We start from the raw sequence: 22,142 nt of genomic DNA, 5'->3' as shown, positions 1-22,142 counted from the left end.
GCTCAGGGCTGGTCCTTAGCTTTTAGGAGGCAGACTTTTGGTCGGCTCACTGCCTCTTCCTCCAAGGCGATGAGGTTCTGAGGACATGATTCTCAGGGACCACGCTCGCGATGGAGCGATTTCCAGAAATATTTCCCAAATAATTTGGAGGGCTGACTTAACGAATCACACTCAATCGGTGCTTACTGTGTGACAGGGACTCTGAACATTTCTTTAGACAATTGATCTCATTTCAGCTGCACAATAATCCTGTGAGACACTATGAGGTACTATTTTCTCCACACACTTTTTTTTTTTTGGTCTTTTTGTCTTTTTCCAGGGCCACCCCCACGGCATGTGGAAGTTCCCAGGCTAGGGGTCTAATTGGAGCTACAGCTGCCAGCCCACACCACAGCCACAGCAACGCCAGATCCGAGCCGTGTCTATGACCTACACTTCAGCTCATGGCAATGCTGGATTCTTAACCCACTGAGCGAGGCCAGGGATCGAACCCGCAACCTCGTGGTTCCTAGTCGGATTCGTTAACCACTGAGCCATGATGGGAACTCCTCCACACATTGTTGATAAGGACATTAAGCCTCAGAGGAAGTCATCTACAAGGGGTAAATGACAGAGCTGGGGGGCTCCAAAGCTATCATGACACCTGTCATAACAATAAGAGAAGACAGAGCCCTTCCTCGAGTAAGTAGGGAGACTATGGGGAGAGAAGAATACAGGAAACAATCGCTCTCCTTTTGTCTATGACTCAGCTGTGACTCACACACGACTGAAGGTCACTCAGCAAGTTGGAAATGACCCTGGACTTTTGTATTAGAGCCAAGACATGAGTGCTGTCGCTCTGGTCATCATCCCAAACGGACCTCCCCTCACCACCACTCCCTCGGAGCTGAACATTCTTCTGCTTCCCACGCCTACTTCCTCTCGGGCAAATGTGATCCGAGACACAAATGAGGCGCCTGAGTGCGCTGTTTGGGGGGTGGGGAGGGCAGCGGTGGGCTCTGAGACACAAGGGAAGTTGGCAAAAAGCAATTTCCAAGTCCCGGGATTTGGGCAGCCTCCCAGACCCGTCTCGCGGCACGGCATCCGTGTGGTTGGTGAGAATGGGGACTCCGGCCCCTCTGGTGGGGCTGATGTTGATCAAGGGACAGGCTTTCCTCCCGTGGGGTGCTGCGACAAGAGACTGCATGTCTATCTCTCTGTCTCTCTCTCCCCTTCATCCTCTGACTCTCTCCCCCCTCCTCCCCGTCTCTCTCCCTCTCCCTCATCGTAGGACCCTGACTAAACACAAATTTTTCTCAGTCAAGCCCCGTTCTCATCCGCAGGTGCAAAGTAAAATAGCTGCCTTATATAATGCTCTGCAATTGCACACATTGCACGAAAATGGGTTGATTCATCTATTTACATCTGGTTTGCAGAGGTGTTGCTGAGATAAAAGAAACTAATGGTAGCTATTCAATTGCAGCCGTCTCTGTATTAATCATCAGTTTTCTACCGGACATGTGTAAGCATAGCTGGGAATTTCCGGTCATTGTCAGAGGCTGTAGGATGGGGAGGAAGGAGGGCAGCAGGGGCCGTGCCGACTGGGCAGTTTAGCCCTTTTAACCTTGGTAAATCCTCAGGTTCCCGGGTCTAGGTTTTGGTTGTTGTTGTTTGGTGTTTTGGTACCTGCCAGCATGCCATCCTGGTTTTCCTGGGTTTTCTTGCCCACATGTTGCTTTATGCTCAAGTACAGCCGGTTTGGACTCATCTGCCCGCCCCTCCCCACCTCCCCCCTTCTCCCAAAGAGAGCTTGCCAGGGAACCAGACCAGCAGCGATTACCTAGTCCGAGTAGAACCAGCCTTTTCAGAATTCGGCCTTAGGCTTTCTGTGTTCTCATGTTTTGTCCACCCACTCTTTAGGGCACACCCCACCACCCCACCTCATCTCAAACACAAGCACACAACGTACGTGCTGCCAACGCCCACTCCCCACCCTGAGGGAAAGGCCCTCCTCACAATAGGACCCTATGATGCAGCCTATAACCCTTTGTAAATCCCGACTTGTCTCCTTGATGAGTGGGCTGTAAACTCCCCTTATTCCAGTTATATAACCATTGGTCAGCCAATTCCCTTAAGGCCCTTCTCTGACCTAGTTGCACCTCATAATTTAATGATTTCATAGGTTACAAGAGGTGCGGCCTCCAGGTTGCTATAGAAACTTTTGCTCCACTGACCTTTTTTTTCCCCTAATAAAACGTAAAAACAAAGTTAAGTCAACTCTCCGATGAGGGATTGGGTCTATTTTCAGTCTAATATGCTCTTTGACACTGGCCAATGCTTAAAAGCCTTCTACCTCAGACAAACTCAATTCCTCTCTGGGGTTTTTGGTTTTGTTTTGTATTTTTACGTTTTCAATCCAAGAATCTACCGAGCTTCCCCCAAAGGGGAACAAATAACCTGGAGCGTACCCCTGATTGTGCCCGCTCTTGCCAAAGAACTGACTTCATTGTCATGTCTGGTCTTCACAGGCTGGGGTGGAGGAGGAAAGATCGGGGAATTGATAAGACGCAGTAGAGCCGAGTTGGAGGTTATTGAAGTCCAGCAAGCCTGCGGTCACACTGAAAAAAAAAAATGATCAGCTAAGGACTAAATTCAAGGCCCAAGGCATGAGCCACCCAAGTCCTGAATCCCGAGCCTGGGAGATCAACAAGCAGAGGGAGGTGACCAGGCAACCGGAAATCAGGCCCCAGGCAGGTGGATGAGGAACAGCTTACATCCCTAAGAGCAAAAATTGAATTTGGGGCTGAATAACTGCCTAGTGATATAAGGCTAGAGGCCATAGATGCCTCCTGCTCAGGAGCGGGGCCACCGATGAGTAGCTTGGGGAGCTATATAGACCCCTCCTTATAGCCATCTGTCTCCCAAAGTTACCTCCATACGAAAATATTAAAAGCCTTTTTGATAAGGGCAACTTCTATTTTTAAATATTGGGTAAAGGGTTAAAAAGGCCATATTTGGAGACTTTTGGTATCTCTGCTTCTCTACCATATACTGCCCAAATAGAAGTGGTATCCTTGTTATGTAAACTCAGTTTTGAGGCGGCCCCCTGGCCACACAGAGTGCTGCTCCTTCTTGGCCCATCTCCCCACTTCCACTGGTAACCATTTGTTGCCTTTACTAAATATATAAATATTCTTCCTTTATAGATATTCCAGAGCTGCACTTGGTCTCAGGCTGACCCTTGGTTTCCAAATAACAGAGAATCAAATTCACACAGAAAGAATATTGTGTTATCTTTATTTAGCAGTCTTTTTTTTTTAGTCTTTTTAGGGCCGCATCCGCAGCATATGGAGGTTCCCAGGCTAGGGGTCTAATCAGAGCTGTAGTCACTGGCCTACACCAGAGCCAGATCCGAACCGCATCTGCAACCTATACCACAGCTCATGGCAACGCCGTATCCTTAACCCACTGAGAGAGGCCAGGGATTGAACCTGCATCCTCATGGATGCTAGTCGGGTTCGCTAACCGCTGAGCCATGACGGGAACTCCTTACTTACCAGTCTTCATGGCTGAGTCCAAGAAGTGCTGGGATGGGGTGGAGGGGACCACGTTCTAAGCAGCTTTCATTCCCAAGACAGCCCCGACTGAGCAGGGCTCACAGCTTCCTTACTCCCAGAGGCCTCACTTAGGCCTGAACACTGTCTGTGGAGCCTAGTGGCCAAGCCAAAGCATGGGCTGAAGATGCGAACTGCAAAGGAAGGACCCAAAGGAAGCCAGGAAAAGAAAAGAAAAAATGCTTCAAGGCAGGTGTTCTTCTTGCCAGCCTCTCTGATGGCTGGAGCCCTGCTCCAAATTGCCTCGGTTCTGAGAACCCTGAGGCCATCACCCTCCATCCAACCTTGAATGTTTCTGACACTAGGAACCCATCCTTGCAGCTGAGTTATTCTCAGGACACAGAGGTGGGACCTGAATCATAGCAGCCAGTGGTCTTAATTATAAGCCACAGAAACCATCTCTAACTGATTTAGGCGGAAAATGTATTTATTTAAAAGTCTTGGTAGCTCCCAGAGTCCCTGGGAGAGCTAGGGAGCCAAGCTGGCTGTAGGGCTGGCCCACGCAGGATATTACTGCAGTTGCCATCAACGGGCACTAGACATGGCAGCCTGCCCCCTTAATACTCTCAACGTTGAACTCCAGCTTGATAGAACCATTGCTGCTGCTAGAGAGGCTTTGCCCCCCCACAGTACTCATCAATGGGGACTTGCCCAAATCCTGAAAGGGGGGGGGTAGAGTCTCAGAAGTAAAAAAAGAGGGCCAGTATTCATTCGCTAGGGCTGCCATAACGACAACACAGATTGGTGGCTTCAACAGCAGAACTTTATTCTCTCACAGTTCTGGAGGCTAAAAGTCCAAGATCAAGGTGTGAGCCGGTCTGGATCTCCTGGGGCTTCTCTCCTTGGCTTGCAGGTGGTCACCTTCTCATTGACTGCTCATGTCCCCTTTCCTTTTCTTGCAAGGACCCCAACCAGATGGGATTGGGGCCCTAATGGTTTCATTTTAATATAATTACCTCATTCAAAACAATGTCGCCAAACACAGTCACATTCTGAAGGAACGGGGTGGGGTGGGGGATTTAGGGCTTCAGCATATGAATTTTGCTGGGGACACAGTTGAGCCCACAACGGGGACAGAAGTTTATTTCCCCAAGTTTGCCACCCTGCCTTGGGCGCTTGGTGGTCTCGTTGCTCCATTCCCTTGGCCCGTCTAAGGGCAAACCAGGTTGTCTTCCCCTCCCCCAATCTTATCCAACACCACATCCTTTTCCTTCTCTACCGGAGCCCTCTCTCGAGGTCCCAGCCAGCTTTGTGGCTACGCTTATCCAAATGACAACATCTGGAGTTCTTAAAGCTCCTGATCTGATATTCTTCTCGATGAGCTACCGAACTTCAAACTTGCTCATCTAATGGCAGCTGGTACCTATACAAGTATCAACTCAGGATCCAAGGACCAGATGCGTTGAGATATCTAGGGAGATGTGACTATCATGTTCCTCAAGATAAGCTCTGAAGAAAACGATTTAGAAGGTGGCCCTGCTGCCCTTGAAGAGATCGTGGGATACAGGCACCCCTGTTACCCTAAAAGGGCTCGGCACAGATGCTGTGTTTTCATGATCAGAAATGCACTCTTTTCTTTTTGCAATGTACTTTTAGGTCAATGAGGAGTGTTAGCCCAAGAGTGTGTGTATCTAGGGCTCGTTTTGCAAATTTCCATAATCCTGTTTTGTAAATTGATAGTCATTAATTTTCCCCAGTGGATGGCTATTAGTAGACGTGACCTAGCTAAAATTCTGTTTGAAAAGAGTAAAAAGACGTTGTTTTATTTATGAGCCCTCACACATACATCTCTGGGCTCAATCCGATGACCTCTTTTCTTTAGCGGAATAGACACGATGTTCTAGTCTTTTGCCCCACAGCTAAGGGATGGAAGAGGTGGGGAGAGGTGTGAGGCTACTCTTGGCAAAGGAGGGATTTTGAATGGTGGAAGCCAGTGGCGGATAGAAGGAGTCAGAACAAGACTTTCTTTTTTTTTTTTTTAACTTTATGGAAGTTCCTGGGCCAGGGATTGAATCTGAGCTCTAGCTATAACACAGGAGACCCAAATACATGTGCCTATGTATATGACTTTTAGCGGATTCTCAAAGGCAGAACTAATTATATGAGTATTTACATTTGCTTGTTTGCTGGGTCATTTCCAGGCTGTAGCCAAGTATTCAGCATGCCAAGGAGACCAAGTCAGAGGGAAACGGGGGTGGGGGAGTGGCAGTCCTCAAATTCATTAGACTGGGAAAGTTGGGAGTTTGGGTCAAGTTCAAGACTAGCATGTTGTCCTGATATGCTGAGCCACCACCAATGACTGAAATATGATGGGGCTCTCATGTTAATCTTGGTGACCTCAAATAATTATGGATTAGGACTTCCTATTAGAGAGTGTGGTTTTTCGTGTGGAAAAGTTCTTACAGAGGGACCACATGAATGGGGTTCATTGATTCTGAGGAGGTCTGTTGACTGTATAGATGCAAAGCGTATTCAAAATAGTGTGTGTGCCTTTTTCTAGGGAGCAGGTACATAATGTTCTGAGTTTGCGTGTGATGCAATAATGGTGATATCTGGTGAGATATAGGAATATGAAGAACGATGAAATAAGCTTAAACTATGTGCTCGGATGACCAAAAGGTCATGACCAAGTTGTCTTGGGCCGGAACGACTTTCAAGCTTGTGCAGTCCCTCTGGACACTAGAGCACGGGTCGGAGCTGGGAAACTGACTGTGAAAGTTGATGGCCCTTCTGAGAGGCCCCTTGCTGCCTGAAGTCAGGCCAAGGCAGAACGTGGACCAGGCAGCTAGAAAAGCCATTTGTAGTCAAGGCCTTCCATTCACCACCGACCTCAGTGTTTGAGGTTATCTCACAACGAGGCTATTTTTCATACATTCACAGTGTTTCACTGATAGGTCTGGACAAAGACAACATTCATCATACAACTTAAAGCCTGTGTCCCATTTTCAGAACACATGACATAGAGTGCAATACGAGTCAATGTTTATATAAATTCTGGGTTTATCTTGTGAGTAGTAAAATCACACTATATTAAACTGCTCTGAAATTAAATGTGTGAATGTGTTACCACAAATTTTGTAACCTTATCTTTGGCACGTCCTTATTTGTTTTTTTTTTCCATGTACTTGCTATAAGATCTTTTAAATTGTAATAAGCACATAACATAAAATGTACCATCTTAATCAACTTTAAATGTAAAGTTCAGTTGTGTTTGCTATATTCATTTTGTTGGGCAACAGATCTTTAGAGCTTTTTCATCTTGCAAAACAAACTCTATTCTCATTGAACAATCCCCCACTAACCTTGCGAGTAGCAAAATCACATTGCATTAAAATGCTCTATGGGGCGGGGGGCAACACCCGGAGCATTAAACTTGCACCGCGACAGTGACACTGAGTCACAGCAGTGACACCCCTGGATCCTTAACCCACTGAGCCACCAGAGAACTCCAAAACTGTTCTGTTTCAAATGTATTACTGTATCACCACAAATTTTGTAACCTTATCTTTGGCATTTCCTTATATTTTTGTTTTAATATACTGGAAGGAATCTAAAACGGAGGTGGTCTGGGACTTTCTCAGTTCTTACAATTTTCTCATGTAACGGTCAAGTTCAGCCATACATCTAAGCCCCTTGGTGGGCCATCCCACAGTGGACAGGAAAAGAGAAAGGCTGGTCACAGAGAAGAGGGAGTGAGTTGGGGCCAAGCCAGGGGAAGCACTATGAGGGCAGCTTTGCTGGAAGAAAGCTCCCTGCCTTGGTGAAAAAAGAATGCTCTGGAAGCAGACTGCCTGGATTTCAATTTCCCTTCACTGCACAACTGCTCTGTGCCTTTGAACCAACTCCTTAACCTCTCTGAGCCTCAGTTTCCTCTTCTATAAAAGGCGGGTGGTAATGGTATTTTCCTTGTAGGACTGATGTGAGTATTAAAGAGCTCGGCCTGGTACACAGTAAGCTCTTATTATACACTACCCGCTACTGCCATTATCATTATCATTTACCCCCGTGCAGTGCTGGGAACAGTGAACCTCTCTAGCTGGGAGCTCCTGGGCTGAAGACCTGTCCATCCATTTTGTCATGACCTTCGTGGAGTGATGGATGAGGAGTCAACTGCTTAATTCCCCTGAAATCCTACTCCGAGGGAAGAGCTTCAGGCTTGTGGTTTGAAGGAGGTGGGTGTGGAGGGATGACCTTAAACGAAAGCATAGAGGGGACTGTTGTCTCTCACGTCCATTTCAACAGCCACTGAAAAGTCTGGTCCGAAAAGGTCTGTCAATGACACCTTCATGGCCTTCCCGAAAGACCTCTGTTAAAGCACGAAGAAATCATCTAAGAGGCTGCAGCAGATCTGGACTCCTGGCCCTTTGCATGTGCACATGAATTGTTTTGGGGATTGCTTTTTCCTGAAAACAGTTATTGCCATTGTGGGTAAGCTCAGAGCTGCAGAAAGGAAAAAGCGCCAGAGCCAGTGCTGTGCTGCTAACAGTTATCGCCACCAGTTCCCTGGGAGAGGAGCCCTAACTTCTAGGGTGGTACATGTCCCGCACCGCGGCTGATGGCAGCTACCAGCCTGACGTCCTAACACCAGGTCCCCCCCCCCCCCCCCCCCGGCTACTCACCAGCTGAGCTCTTCTCCGGGGTCTGTGGCACCACGTGACTCTGGAATCAGAGTGCAGCCCTGAGCTGCAGTTTGCCCCCCCAATAGCATGGGACTAGAGCTCTACTTCATAGATTCTAGTGAGGATCTAATGAGAAGCTAAATGTTAAAAAAAAAAAAAAAGCGTATGACTGGGTCTCTTTGTTGTATAGTAAAACTCACCACAGCCTTGTAAATTAACTATACTTCAATGAAACTTTTTTTTTAAAATGTAGAAAAGGGCCTGGCACACAGGGAACACTCAGTGCATGTTAGCTGGGCCTTTGAATGCCTAAAGGTACATGAACATGGCTCGTATTTCTGAAGACATGACTGCAGTCCCGGTTTGGGCAGAAATAGCATCCCCAGTGGATGGACCATCACATCCCATCACTGTGAGAAGAGGATCCATGAAGTTCTGCCCCGAAGGTGAAATGGAAGCCACTCATGATTAACCATTTCCACAGCCTTCTCTCCCTCCCTCCAGGTGGCGTGCATCCCTGTAGGCTGCCGAGACCAAAGGGCTTCTTCCACTTGTGAACTTCACACTCCTCCAACGCCCAGTCCTGGTTCGCTTAGGAGGGCCTCTTATGCTCACTGGGGCTTGGAAGAGGAGCATGTGGTCTGGAGAATGCAGTTGCATGCTGGGCATGGCGATGGGCATCCTGATGAGCCCAGGGGGTAGGGATCCCTCCTGTCTCCGTGAGTGTGTTGAATATTCCCATAATGCACCTCTAAAATCCAAGAACTTCCCATGCCAAAGGTACGGCCAAAACAATAAAATAATAAAATAAGGCCAGGAGTTCCCATCGTGGCTCAGTGAAAACAAATCTGACTAGCATCCATGAGGATGAGGGTTCGATCCCTGGCCTCACTCAATAGGTTAAGGATCTGGTGTGGCTGTGGTGTAGGCCAGCAGCTACAGCTCCAATTAGACCCTAGCCTGGGCACCTCTAAAAAGACAAAAATAAAATAAAAAATAAAATGAAATCCAAGGGAAGTAAGGTTTTTATACCACAACTGGACTTAGCTTAAGTAAGCAATTTCAGGACTTGATTTCGTTGCCCTTGTGGTTTCCGGAAATGGATATTGACTTGCTGGGAGGTAGGCGGTGTTCTGTGGGAAGGCTAGAGGGAGCAATTTCATTACGCAGAGGAAAGGGCTTTTCAGGGCTTTTTAATGCAACAATGACATTGGCTAATACATGTGTATAAACGGACTTACTGTCCCTACACGGGTGACATTTATGTCTATTACATGGGTGGTGAGTCAACAGGAGGATGGGTTGAAACGGGGAAATCAGTAACAGAAAACTGGAAGGGGTGGCAGAAGTGGGCTCTGAGATCTAGAAGCAGGGCTCCTTGGGGCCTGCACTTTTCTGCCTTGACCAGGCCGTGCTTCTGCATTGGGCTGACCATGGACAAGCCTGGCTGGGCAGTTTCCAAGTTACCTGGAAGAAGCCAATATGAAGGGTACTGCTACCGGCCCCTGTCCACTCACCTCAGCCCTTCCTGGAAGTGAAGAAATCATCGAACCTAAAAGATGAAGGGGAAGTTTAAACATCTAGGGGCCTGTGGGTCCAGGGTGTCTGTTCTCTTGTTCCTTTCTTATTTTGAGGCTGGGAATTCCTTCTAGGGAGGCATCTGGGGCCCCGGAGAACTCCAAGGGTGGATCCCAGAGGAGAGGAAGCAAAATATGTTGGCTTCGGCTTTGCTCAAACAAGATCTTCTTTTTAGATGATCCAAACCACTTCTCCAGAGACAATCAAGCCGGCATTCTGGGCAGAAGCACTGCTTTGGAGGGAGGACTGTGCCTTTGGCTGGCGTGTGCTCTAGCTCATGAGAACCAGAGACTAGCAGGCAAGGCACTGAAGGGCAAAGTCCAGCAGAGCCAAACACTCCCTCTGGGGCCTGGTTGGGCAGGAGTTGTGATTTTTCTCAATTACCCAGAAGAGCCTGTTACAAAGAATGAGGTTAGCCCCAGTTGGAGTTTTCCATCATTCCATTTTTAAAAATTGTTCTACCCCCCCCCCCATGGAGTTCCTGTCATGGTGCAGTGGTTAACGAATTTGACTAGGAACCATGAGGTTGCGGGTTCCATCCCTGGCCTTGCTCAGTGGGTTAAGGATCTGGTGTTGCCTTGAGCTGTGGTGTAGATCGCAGATGCAGCTCAGATCTCATGTTGCTGTGGCTCTGGCGTAGGCCGGTGGCTACAGCTCCAGTTAGACCCCCTACCCTGGGAACCTCCATATGCTGCAGGAGCGGGCCAAGAAATGGCAAAAAGACAAAAAAAAAAAAAAAAGGTTCTACCCCTAGGTCTTTTTTTTTTTTTTTTTTTTCCTTCAGGGGTGAAGTAGAACCTGTGTAAAGTCACCCATAGCACGAGATAAAACCTGGAGTCAGCTTGGTCAACACCGCTCATTGTCCCAGTTAGTTTTATCAATTTTTCTGTCTAAGGGTTTAGGCTGTGAGCCTTAGCTGTAGCCTATCGTTGAGAGACAGTTTAATTGAATTTAAAACATGCAATTTTGGCGTTCTCGTCGTGGCACAGCGGAAACGAATCCGACTAGGAACCATGAGGATGTGGGTTCGATCCCTGGCCTCCCTCAATGGGTTAAGGATCTGGCATTGTTGTGGCTGTGGTGTAGGCAGGCAGCTGTAGCTCCAATTGGACCCCTAGCCTGGGAACCTCCATATGTTGCATGTGCACCCCCCAAAAAATAAAAATAAAAAAATAAAACGTGTAATTTGCTTTCATGAACATTTTATCATGCGAGCTCTGCTTGAAGGAAACGCCAAATATGAATGGATTGACAGATAAAGTAGGGGCAGATTATTAGCCAAAAGCTTCAACACAATTAGTAATAACAAGCTTTTCCAGTGCATTTTTAAACAATGAATTTAATCAATTCACACCTGCCTCACTGTCCCATACATAAGAGCTTGCTTTCTGAGTGCAGGTCTACTTCCTTGAGAGATCTTCTGGTCAAATGTATTACAACCAAGAAGAACAAGATCAAAATAGACGTTCCGATCACTTTCCCTTCTATTCAATAGCTTCCAACAAAATGATACAGAAGTTATTTGGGCAATTTTTGCCCCAAAATACAGGTAGAGTTACGTTAGATACAAAGTGAGACAATAGGAAACATTTTTTAAATGATCAACAAGCTTTCACAGAAACTCTCTATATCACATTGTTATTACAACGCAGGTGAGCTGAAACTTCTTTTGGACAGATTTAGAGGAAAGAAGACCCTAAAGAGACATCAAGCATAGAGAGGTAGTTGAATAGCAATATGGGAGGAAAAACAAAAAGCGTTATCTTAATTCCCCTTTCAGCTCATTACAGTGCAAGAGTGAAATGGCTGCTTAACCAACAACTGGTATTACAAATACAAAGACACAATTGCCACTGTGTAAATGGCTTGCTTGATATTTTAATCCTGGCATTATTGAGAACTGCATAAAATGATGGAACTGGTTTAGCTAAGGTAAGCCTATAATGCCACGTGGATGTATTTGCTCTCTTTGAACTTTGTTGTTGTTTATTCTTGTTGCTTTGATGATAGATCAAGGTCAAGCAACTTCTTAAAATGGTGCATAAGCTACAGTGTTGCTTTGTAAACTTCTGTTCATCACATTTGCTGCGACAAAGTTTTAAATGGCTACAGAGTCAGGAAGCAAAAGCTTTAAAACAACACTAGGAACACAGATTACAGGCACTTCTTTCTCAAAGTGAACTTAAACCCATTTGAAAATGCCCATTTGTAAGGGAAAATGTTTTCATCTCACCTCTGGATGTGCATGATCCAGATTATTCAACAGTCAAACAGTGGGCGCTGTCTTGCTAAGAGGAACCAAATGCGTACATTTTACTTGGTTCCTTTTCTTTCATTTTCTCTGCACTCAGGAAAGGCCACAAATTGCAGCCCATGCAGCTGGCTGCTTCTCAGAAATGTCTTTGAGCAAATCAAAACCTTATTCCTCAAGCCCAAGAATGGGCTAAAAATCTGTCCTTTTCCCTTATTTGGGCTTCCTCCTATTTGCATCTTGATTATACATCTCTGCTATGATTTTGCCTTGGAAACAGAAATGGATGCAAAGTCAACAGGTTGGGAACTCAAGGAATGAGTTCCTGAATAAAACTCCCATCTCGGGGATGGAGTTGGTGAGGGGAAACACAGTCCCCAACGGGTTCCAGTCCATCAACGGTATGCGATTTTTTGACAGTGAGAGACTTCCAGGTGCTGTGAACCAGCCTCAGAGCTCCACTGTTCCACCAGCCCATCACAGGGGACTATCTGAGCCCAGTCCGGCTCCCCAGGCAGGACTGGAAGCGCTGCATGCGCAGCGACTTGACTAGCCCCAGCACGCTGCTGCAGCACGGGGCTAGAAGCAGTCGGCCTTCAGAAAAGGCAAATTGTTGACATAGTCAGTTCTCTGCCCCCCATGTAAGGGGCGAGCACTCTTTTCTCCAAGTTGTCTACAGAAAATTAGTTTTATCATTTTTCTTTTTCTACATTTTGCTGGTTATTAGCTAGCAGCAGTAGTACAGTACAAAGCAGAAAGGCATAACGTCTGCTTGGTACCTAATATATATATACACATGTACATATACACACACACATATATATACACAACTATATACATCTATATACACATACACACACACGCACGCACGCACACACACACACACACACACACACAGAAAATAACCTACTATGAAAAGACTAGGTCAGTCACAATAGACAGGAAAACTAGCTGAATGAATAAATGGCACTAACTACCAAGGGGGAAGTCTTGTTCTTCTGGCCTAGATTTAACTTTATGCTGTTTCTCTGTGTACTCTCCATCCCCAAGCTTTGCAGCAAAATCAGTTTACAAGTGATGAAATGGTCATGTCCAACTGATTACTCCATTCAGTACATACCAAAGCAAGCCAAGGATGAGCCTTGCACCTTGCCTCCCCCGACTCATAGAGCGGAAGCTTGCTGTAAAACGACCCAAACAGGTATTGAAGCCACTGAGAGGAAAAGTGCAATTTTGCCCAGCCAAGATCTACATGTGCTGGAGTTAGGCCCGCACTCATTAACATGAGTTAGTCTTATGATGAGGAATTCTGCACCTGTTGCAGAGCAGGGAGTGATGAGTTGGTTATTCTAATGGAACGAGAACTTAAGCCTTTCATTATATCAGAAATTCCAGACCTCCCAACAACACTACTTTTTAGCCCTCTTGAAAGAGGAAAAATTGGCTCGCACAGAATTCTCCCTTATCTCTGACCCTCATTTGCTTGTCAGGCTTTTGCTTTTCCCAAACAGATGGGATCCCCCGCTCCAAAGGATTTACATGTAAATCATCACACTATGGTCCAAGAATCAGAGTTGCGGATTCCCCTAACCAAGTGTTACAGGAGTTGGAAATGGGTATTGTGTGAAAAGGCAGGGTTTTACGCAAATGTAGCCCCCTGACGATCTTCTATAACTATGAATAATCTAATCAAACCTATCGCTTGTTGAATAGCTCCCAAGTGTTCGGCACAATGTTCAGTGATCCATATACACTACATCATTGGATGGTCTGACAACCCTATATGCAGTATTTGTCACCTCCATTTGCTAGATGAGAAACTGAGGCTCAAAAAAAGGGAAATCACAACAGGGAACACATGTAGCCATCGGGGACACCTATGACCCTTTTCTTTGTCGCAGTTACACTAGATAATAGGAGACGACTGTCCTAGGACCACATGGTAGGGCACCGGGTGGCAGGAGGAGCCTTTCATTTCCTCTTCCCTGAGCCTTGTAGCGTTTGCTTGGGCAGTAACCTCTGTTTCCATTCTTTTTTCTTTTTTCTTTTTCTTTTTTTTTTTTTTTGACTTTTTATGCTTCCATTCTTTACCAGCCCAGCTGGGCTCCAGACATCAAGCCTGGTAACATAATGTTCTGGCACAACACAGTGCTCATTAAGGAAGTGCAGGAAAAGGTTATTTGGCTTCTGCTTACGTGAGTCTCTTTTTTTGTGTGTTGCCTGCATCATCTCGTTCTCTCTCGTCTGTGTCTAGCCACAGGTGGTGATGGAAGAAGTCAGAGTGATTACTTGAGGCATTAACCTCTCGCTGGAACAGAGTGGATGGGCTGCGAGTGAGTCACACACTGCAGCCGTCCAGAATCGCGGGGGGGTGGGGGTGGGGGAGGATCATTTGCCGGAGGGTAGGAACAACACGATTAACTTCTTTCCTGTCTTTTCACTCTGTCATTGTAACACTCCTGTACTCAGGGTATTTTTCAGGTTGTCCTGGCACTAAAGAAATCAACCTGGCACTGAGCAAGCCAAACAAGCCCTCACTCCTACCTCTTTACCGCTATTCTTCCCCTGTATTGAAATCCTTGGCCCATCGCAACTAGGAGGAAAGACAGCATTTAGCTAAAATAAATCATGAATTAATGGTCCACTTCCTTTAAAAGGATTTAAAACCCAAAAAGGTAATTTGAGGGTTTTTTTTTTTCCAGGGTTCTACCTTTTTTTCCCCTGGCTTCTTTCCACTTTTAATAATAAACAGTCTTCATCAAGTGTTTCCACAGGTGCTAGCCGGGTCCTGATCCTCAGGACACCAGGAAGAGGTACAGGTACAGAGGCTCACAGGGCAGGGCTGTGATGTGCCAGACTAAAAACCATTATCTCTGAAGGCTTAAGTAGTATCCTCCCTAAAAACCCCATTCCTAACTGCATTGGGGAGAAATTAAGATACAATTTGATTGCTGAAATAAATGCCTAGAAGAGACTGCAAGAAAAGACACTCCTCTAATTCATCTCTTGATGCCAGAAAAATAATTCCTTCGTCCTGGCTCTGTATAACACATAGAAAATGGATTACTTTACCCTGGCTTATTCCATAGCCTATGCCAAATCCCTTCAGTATTTTATATTGTTGGATTCAAAATGAAAACAAAATCGAATCTGCAGAGACAGATGATCCAAGCACGGTTCTGAACTTCCTTTAAGCATCCAATGGGATGGATGCAAGAAAGGTTCAAGAACTGGGATCAAATGCAGCAAAAACCGTGAAAGCAAAAGGACACATTTCTAATATTGTTACTTCCCCCTTGGTACACAAGAAACCATGGCAATAAATAGAGGGACTGACTTTTCACTACTGCACACTTAAATAGTTACAAACATACATGTAGGGAAAAAAAGGATACAGTAGTGCAAAAAAAAAATAAATTATTAAACCAGAAAGAAGTATGAACATTATCTTACACAATAATATATAAAATTGGAACCATTTGGAATGAGACCTCAAGTCAGTGAAATAATGCAGCAACACGATTAGTAACTTGGTGTCACATTTCAACCACACAGTCATTCATCTATGAAAGACAGAAAAATTAAAGCAAAACCACTTTAAACTTTGAGAAAATTTTATGTCAAAAATCAAAAAATTTTTTTTCTTCTGGGCTCTTAAACAACCTCTGCTGTGCATGGAGTTGTGCAGCATGTTGAGTTGCATCTTAAGAAAGAAAGTTTCAAACAGGTCTCACTCTTTCCGTCTTTCTACTTAATTTCTGCCTGCGCTTAAGGGCAGGACCACGCCTCTGTTTGATACTTCCTTCTAAGATGTTATTGCAATTAGATATATTTACAAGACGACTCCCCCAGGGTGGCGGGGGAGCGTGGGAGCTCCTTTTCAGCAATTCACTCACTAGTTTTGGTTTCGGGATATAAAGGCCAGGACTCGCCGGATACCGTTGAGTCTATCCTTCAGGGACCTCATGGCTAGGAACGGGAGCTGAGCTCGGCTTTCCAGGGGAAGAACTGCTAACGTCCACCAGCACCAGGCGGGCCCATTCGGGTTGATCTGCAACAGAGAAACGCAGCGGGTTCGTCCTCCTCCCGCACACGTCACACCAGTCGGCAGGCGTCCAAAGCCGCAAGGGAAACCTCCCGGGGTGTTGAGGGGGGATTGCTTGGGTGTGTGGCAGAGCCTGCTAATGAACCCCCACGTCGATTTCCCTTTGTCTTAGCTGGGCCTGCAGCCACCCATTCCTCAGCCTCCCATGCAGCTAGGCGAGGCCATGAGACACGGTCCTGGCTAATGAGATGTACGGACAAGTGACCTGTGTAACTTCGGGGCCACCCTCTGGGAAAGGGGCGTGTGCCCTGGCCTTCCTCTTCCTCGCCCTTTCCCCCAGCTGGCACGTGGACACGGCGGTCATCAGCCTTCTTCGGTCAGGAGGACGAGGGCAACACTCAAAGGATGGGAGAGCTTTTGTCAGGAAGGAGCCTGGGTCTCTCCTGACAAATGATCTCATGGAACAGGGCTGCTTTAGCCCCGCCCCCCATCTCCAGGACTGATGCTCTTTAGCTTGTTTACACCGTGGTTGTTTTTGGTAGTTGTTAAAGCAAACAAATCGATGTCCTGGCAAATACACCCTACCTTCTAGCCAGTGTGATCTTAGGAGCTGAACTATCTACTGCAGTCAGCCCTCTACACCCATGGATTCAACCAACCATGGATCGAAATTGGTCGATTGAATCTGCAGATGTGAAACCTATGGCTGCAGAGGGCTGATGGTATTCAACGCACCAGGGCATTTTATAGAAGGGATTTTGGTATTCATGGGGCCTCCTGGAATGAACCAATCCCCCATGGACACCGAAGGACGACTTCTCAGCCTCTTCTACCTCTTAGATTTGGTCTGATGCATAGAACACGTGGGTCTTCGGTTCCCATGGCCCCTTAGGCTCTATGTGTCTCTTACTTCCCTTCGTTTCCCTGTTTCTGCCTGAAGGCAACAGAGCCCACACATGCCAGGTGACAGTATGGGGCCGAAGCTGGCTTCTCCCCTAAAACCAAAGCCGGGGATTCACAGCCCCAAAACACAACCATCCCACTTGGCAAATATTCCAATTGGAAAACCCAGCCACAGAGAAATGCATTCCAGCCCAGGTTTTCTCTAACAAAGAATCTTCCCACCCTGCGGAAATCTTGCACCAAACTTCTGTTTGTCAGCAGTGTCCCAGGCACACAGTGTAGACATTGGTGTTTTATTTCCTCTAAGCCCCAACTGAGCCTTCTGCCCACAACCTTCAGAAGGTTTGCTTTAAGACTCCAGAGAACGACATTCTGGTCAAACCACCCACACACGGGATTATGTGCCTTCACATCGGTCGTGTGGTTCTCCTCTAACCCTCACTGCCTCTTTGCTTCTCTGTGCCTCTAGCTTCATTTGGAGTCTTTTTTATCCCGTGCTGCAGCCCATCGCATGTCCTCCCTGCTATGATCAGTTCTGAATATTAGACTGACATGTCTGGAACTGTATTTCCCAGGAACACTAACAAAGATGTGTAAGCTGATGTCACTACGTATGGTGGTTTCTAAGAAACCTCCTCTGGGGGCTTAGAACATTCTTAATGGGACTGCTGGGACTGCAGCATTCACTGGATCAAACTGGATGAGAGTTTTTTTCTCTTGCTGCTGCTGCCACCAAAGCAGCATGGTAAGCGTCCTAATAAGACAGGAAATGAAAACCAAGAGTTCAGCTTTCTGTGTCACTGAGCCCTTATGAATCACTCTGTGGCATCAGTGTCTTCTCATGTGGAAGATGCTGTTATCACTGTCAATTGCTATCTTCTGCCCAGCTCGGGGAGAATACTTTCCAGAAGGTGAATGGGGGACATACAGCCTGCTCATGAGCTTGCTCAGAGCTCTGCTGTAGCCCTGAGTCATGGTGGCCCAGAGCCAGGAGCTGGATCATCAGGAAGCGCTAACTGGCCTTTGTCCCTCTAGCATTCAGGATGTCTTTGAATGGGGGAAAGGGGCCACCTTTGCGGTCTGGAGAGAATAAGACACGTCAGCCCACTAGGGAACAGATTGCTGTTTTACGGCCTCGGAATGCAGGAGGAAGAAGGGAATTTAGAGACCTCTTCACTGCCCTCCCTCACTTCAGAGCTGGGAGGAAAAAGTCAAGAAAGGGGAAGGGACCTACCCAAGGTCATTCAGCTAGAGACGTAAGTAGGGCCAGCCTTTTGGCACAGAAGCCAGAATAAACATATTCTATGTTACTATTGTGACAGACTCAGGAATGAGTCTAAGAATCAAGGAAGTTATGGAGGTGATTATGTAGGAGAGCCGGCTCAGAATGTGGAAAAGGTGATGGTGGGAAGATATTTGACTAGGATACCTCCAGCCTTGTCCCAGAGAGAGAGAGTGTTCCTGGATGTACACCAGGCAACCAAAGCCTGACGAAACTTAACCATCTCCCCTTTCCCGGAAGGCTTCCCATCTGCAGCTTGATCTGTCTCTCGAGAGGATCTGTGTCCCCTCCACCCCCGGAAAGAGACTGATCAAGTAGAACTAAGGGACTGTTTTCCAGTATAACTCAGCCCAGGGTAAATTGAAGGATTGGGCCAGTGTTCTCAGAAAAAAAAAGGCTCGCTCCTAATGAGGACAACGATGAGGGTCTGGCCCTGCAGGGCTGAGCATGGAGGGACCTGGCAGTGAAAAGTTCCTGTGCTCCTGCAGTTGGAATCCTGTAAGGTGGCTGGCCCCAGTGCCTCGCTCCTGCAGCAGTGGGGCAGAGAGTCATGAAGGCCCCCGGATGTGGCAGCCTTTGGTCTCTGCTCCTTGAGTACCCTGCTCTTAAGCCTGGCCTTCTGTGAATCTTGTCACCCCAACACACCAGCATGGCGGGAATCAGACTCCCATTAAAAGCTCTTCTGTTGATGGTGCCTGTGCCCCCATTCTCTCACCTGGCTTGTCTCTCGAGACCTGTCTTAGATCCAAGTTCCTACTGCTTTTCTTCAGTTACTCCCATTCTGACTGGGGAGCCTCCTGGTGCCCAGTGCCCGGCCAAACAAGACCACTGGGGATCCATCCTCCTCTCTACACTTGGTTTGCTGGATGGAAACTACACACCCATCTAGTCACAGACCCTAGGTTCTCTCATCTGGGGGAGAGACCGATGACAAAGACATTTTTATATACCTGGGGATCAGCATCTTTCTCTGGCATTGGACCAAAATGATTGAGGATCCGATTCTTCAGAGATGACTTGAGCGAATGAAACCACGACGATGCTTGCTCATAGACGCAGTTATGCAATCCCATGAGCTCAGCACAATCCTCTCCTTGCACCTGAAAGTATCAAAGCCGAAGTGAAGCCTTCCGTACCTTCTCTGCCGCGACTCGAGCCCCTTCTGACACTCGGCTCTTTGGGTATCCATCCTGTCACCCTGTGGGAAAGCTCACCCCTCTGGCTTTCTCCTTTGTGGTGTGGGAAAGGCCGCCAGATGATGGACTGTGTGTAAATGCTGATGAGGGTGGAGGACGGAGAAAGGTCCAGCTGGACAAATGAGCTGAAACCACAAGACAGGCAGAAAACCGGCGACGCCAACTGGCCTGAGTGGAGGCGTGCTGTTAAACTAGGTTGTACTGCTTCATGCCTCTGTCTTTTTCATTTTTTACATCTGCCTGCCCATTGCTCTCCGGGAAGAGGGACGCGAATGTGTCTGTGTCTGAGTGTGTGACTCTATCTTCCAAGTCAAATATACTTATTCGTTGATCAAACATTTGTTAATCTTGTACTATCCGGTGAATGTCAATACCAACGATGATGAGATTATTTACCTCCTCTTCTACCCATTAGTCCAGAAAACTAAGTCTTAACTGGATATGTCATCTTGCCATCTTACGGGATGATAGATTATTGGCAAGGGCTCTTGGCCAAGTTGCATGTTTAAAAACACCAATGTGCATGTGAATCTACAATGATCTCAAAAGAAAAAAGGTTTTAAATGAGAAGAAGTCAGTCGAAAAATAAAATACACATATGTAGCTCCGCTCACACACAGGGATCTTGGTATCCCTGGCCGAGACCTAACTCCAAGGCCGAACGGGCCCCGGGGTTGGTCTGGCTTGGCATTGTTTGTGTATGAATACCACTCGGCAACTGAGCAGGGAAAGCCTGGACACTGGGCTGGCTCTCTGCCGTTCCACAGTCGAACGGCAACCTGGCAGCATTCAATGCTGCTGCAGCAGTTGGAAGAGACATCCCAGGGCTTCCCCTGGTGCCGAGAAATCCTTCTGCAATCATCTTTGTCTACCAAGCTACAGGGATAGCCTGGCTTTGGGGTTCTTGGCACCGGCCACCCTCACCTTTTGGTCCTCAATGTATTCGATGTCAGCTGTGTTGTAACCATCCCGCTGGCCCTGATGGAGGACCTTGAAGCGCCTCTTGCCTATGCTGTCAACCACGGAGCGGCCATCGGCAAAAAACTGAACATTTCTGATCTCTAGGATGCAGCCATATTCCGCAAACCTGTTCATTGGGAATAGAGTCAAGAAAGTAAATTCTTTTTTTTTTTTTTTGCTTTTTAGGGCCGCTCCCATGGCATGTGGAGGTTCCCAGGCTAGGGGCTGAATTGGAGCTATAGCTGCCAGCCTACACCAGAGCCACAGCAACGCCAGATCTGAGCCGCATCTTCAACCTACACCACAGCTCACAGCAACGCCGGATCCTTAAGCCACTGAGTGAGACCAGGGATCAAACCCGCAACCTCGTGGTTCCTAGTCGGATTCATTTCCACTGCACCACGGCGGGAACTCCCGAGGCAGGTACTATTATTATACCCACTGGACAGATAAGGAAATTGAGTCTCCAAAAGGTTAAGTCACTTGCCCAAAGGCAAACTTGCTCCAAGGCTAGAGCCAGAATGTGAATCCAGGCAGTGTGGCTCCATAACCCACACTCTCCTAAAACAAATTTTATAGGCACATGCCTGTTTACGAAAGGTTGATTCTGAGGCTCCTTCAAACAGGCAGCCTCTCACACAGTAAACTAGGGGCCAGAGGGGCCCTGATGCTTGCAAGTGCCCCCAGGACAGCCTCAAAGTAAAACAAAAAACCCTTACTACACAACCTCCCTTTACTCTTGCAGCTCCTCACTTACCCTTTGACGGGATCTCCAAGGCACATGCCAAACTGCCTCGTGCCTGTCTCGATGCATCTACGAATCATCAGACGGTAACAAGGCTCAAAGATGTGCAGGGGACAAGGAACCGTGGGATAGGCCATGGTACACACGAAAATAGGCACATTCTTATTTAAGCTGTCAGGAAGAGCAAACGACAGGGATCTCACAGCGCTTGAGCAGAACCCAGAAAGGCTGGTCAATGTCACCACGTGGTTCCCCCACAGGAAGGCCAGGAGATGTCAAGTGTTGATGGCTGATAAAAAATGCTAACGTGCAACTGATGCCGTGGGCTAAGTTCCATGATCTGGGGGACAGACTAGCTTAAGGGCTAAGATTAAAACTGACATCCTACACATGCCGATTTGGCCAAAGACGTTCTCAAGTACCTCAACGTCATCAGTGATAGTTACACCTCGTATTTTTCTTTCTTTCTTTCATTCTCTCCCCTCCAGACAATCTCTCCAGGTTGTCCTCTTGGCAGTATGGGGAAGGGTACTGCTGGTAAAAGTGAACCAGCTCTCCAGAGGGAGGATGGGAAAATCTTGGCAAGGTCCCCGTGAGCATCTCACATTTGCAAAGCCCTCAGAGGATCTTGCACGGCAGGCCCAGCTGGGAGGAGGAGGCAAGAGTAACCTGGCCCAGTGATGCTCAAATGCTCCTGTGCATTGCAGTCACTGGAGGCCCTTAAATACAGATAACCAGGCCCCTGTACCCCCAGGACACTGGTGCAGAAGCCCTGGAACCGACACCTAAGAGTCTGCCTCTCAGCATGTGCTCATGAAGATTCAGACACACAGCCTGATGGGGAACCACCAACCAGGCCAGCTCTTCCTGCGCCACTGCTGTGTCATTTGTCTAGTAAATCTAATACAGGGACATCTGAGCCTAAGCCTATCAATAGCTGAAGATCATCTGGCCAAATCTCAAAAAGATT

The 22,142-nt window shown here is 47.2% G+C and overlaps 1 protein-coding gene across 3 annotated transcripts in view; it reads right to left on the bottom strand.

Moving 5' to 3' along the window:
- Positions 1-9,374: 9,374 nt before the first annotated feature.
- The window catches only part of LONRF3 (LON peptidase N-terminal domain and ring finger 3), a 41,329-nt gene continuing 28,561 nt past the window's right edge, over positions 9,375-22,142 (bottom strand). For 2 of the 3 annotated variants that reach the window (XM_047764021.1, XM_047764023.1), the window contains 4 exons: positions 21,185-21,343; positions 20,392-20,554; positions 19,222-19,371; positions 11,110-16,092 (listed from right to left, as the gene is read on the bottom strand). In XM_047764021.1, coding sequence (XP_047619977.1) covers positions 15,937-16,092; positions 19,222-19,371; positions 20,392-20,554; positions 21,185-21,343 — 628 coding nt within the window. In that variant the 3' untranslated portion in view covers positions 11,110-15,936. Of the gene's footprint in view, positions 10,185-11,109; positions 16,093-19,221; positions 19,372-20,391; positions 20,555-21,184; positions 21,344-22,142 lie in introns of those variants that run through there. The other variant, XM_047764022.1, reaches the window with a different exon arrangement.

This window comes from Phacochoerus africanus, chromosome X, assembly GCF_016906955.1.
Source record: "Phacochoerus africanus isolate WHEZ1 chromosome X, ROS_Pafr_v1, whole genome shotgun sequence".
NCBI classification, from domain to species: domain Eukaryota; kingdom Metazoa; phylum Chordata; class Mammalia; order Artiodactyla; family Suidae; genus Phacochoerus; species Phacochoerus africanus.
This window is presented reverse-complemented; position numbering and strand designations above follow the sequence as displayed.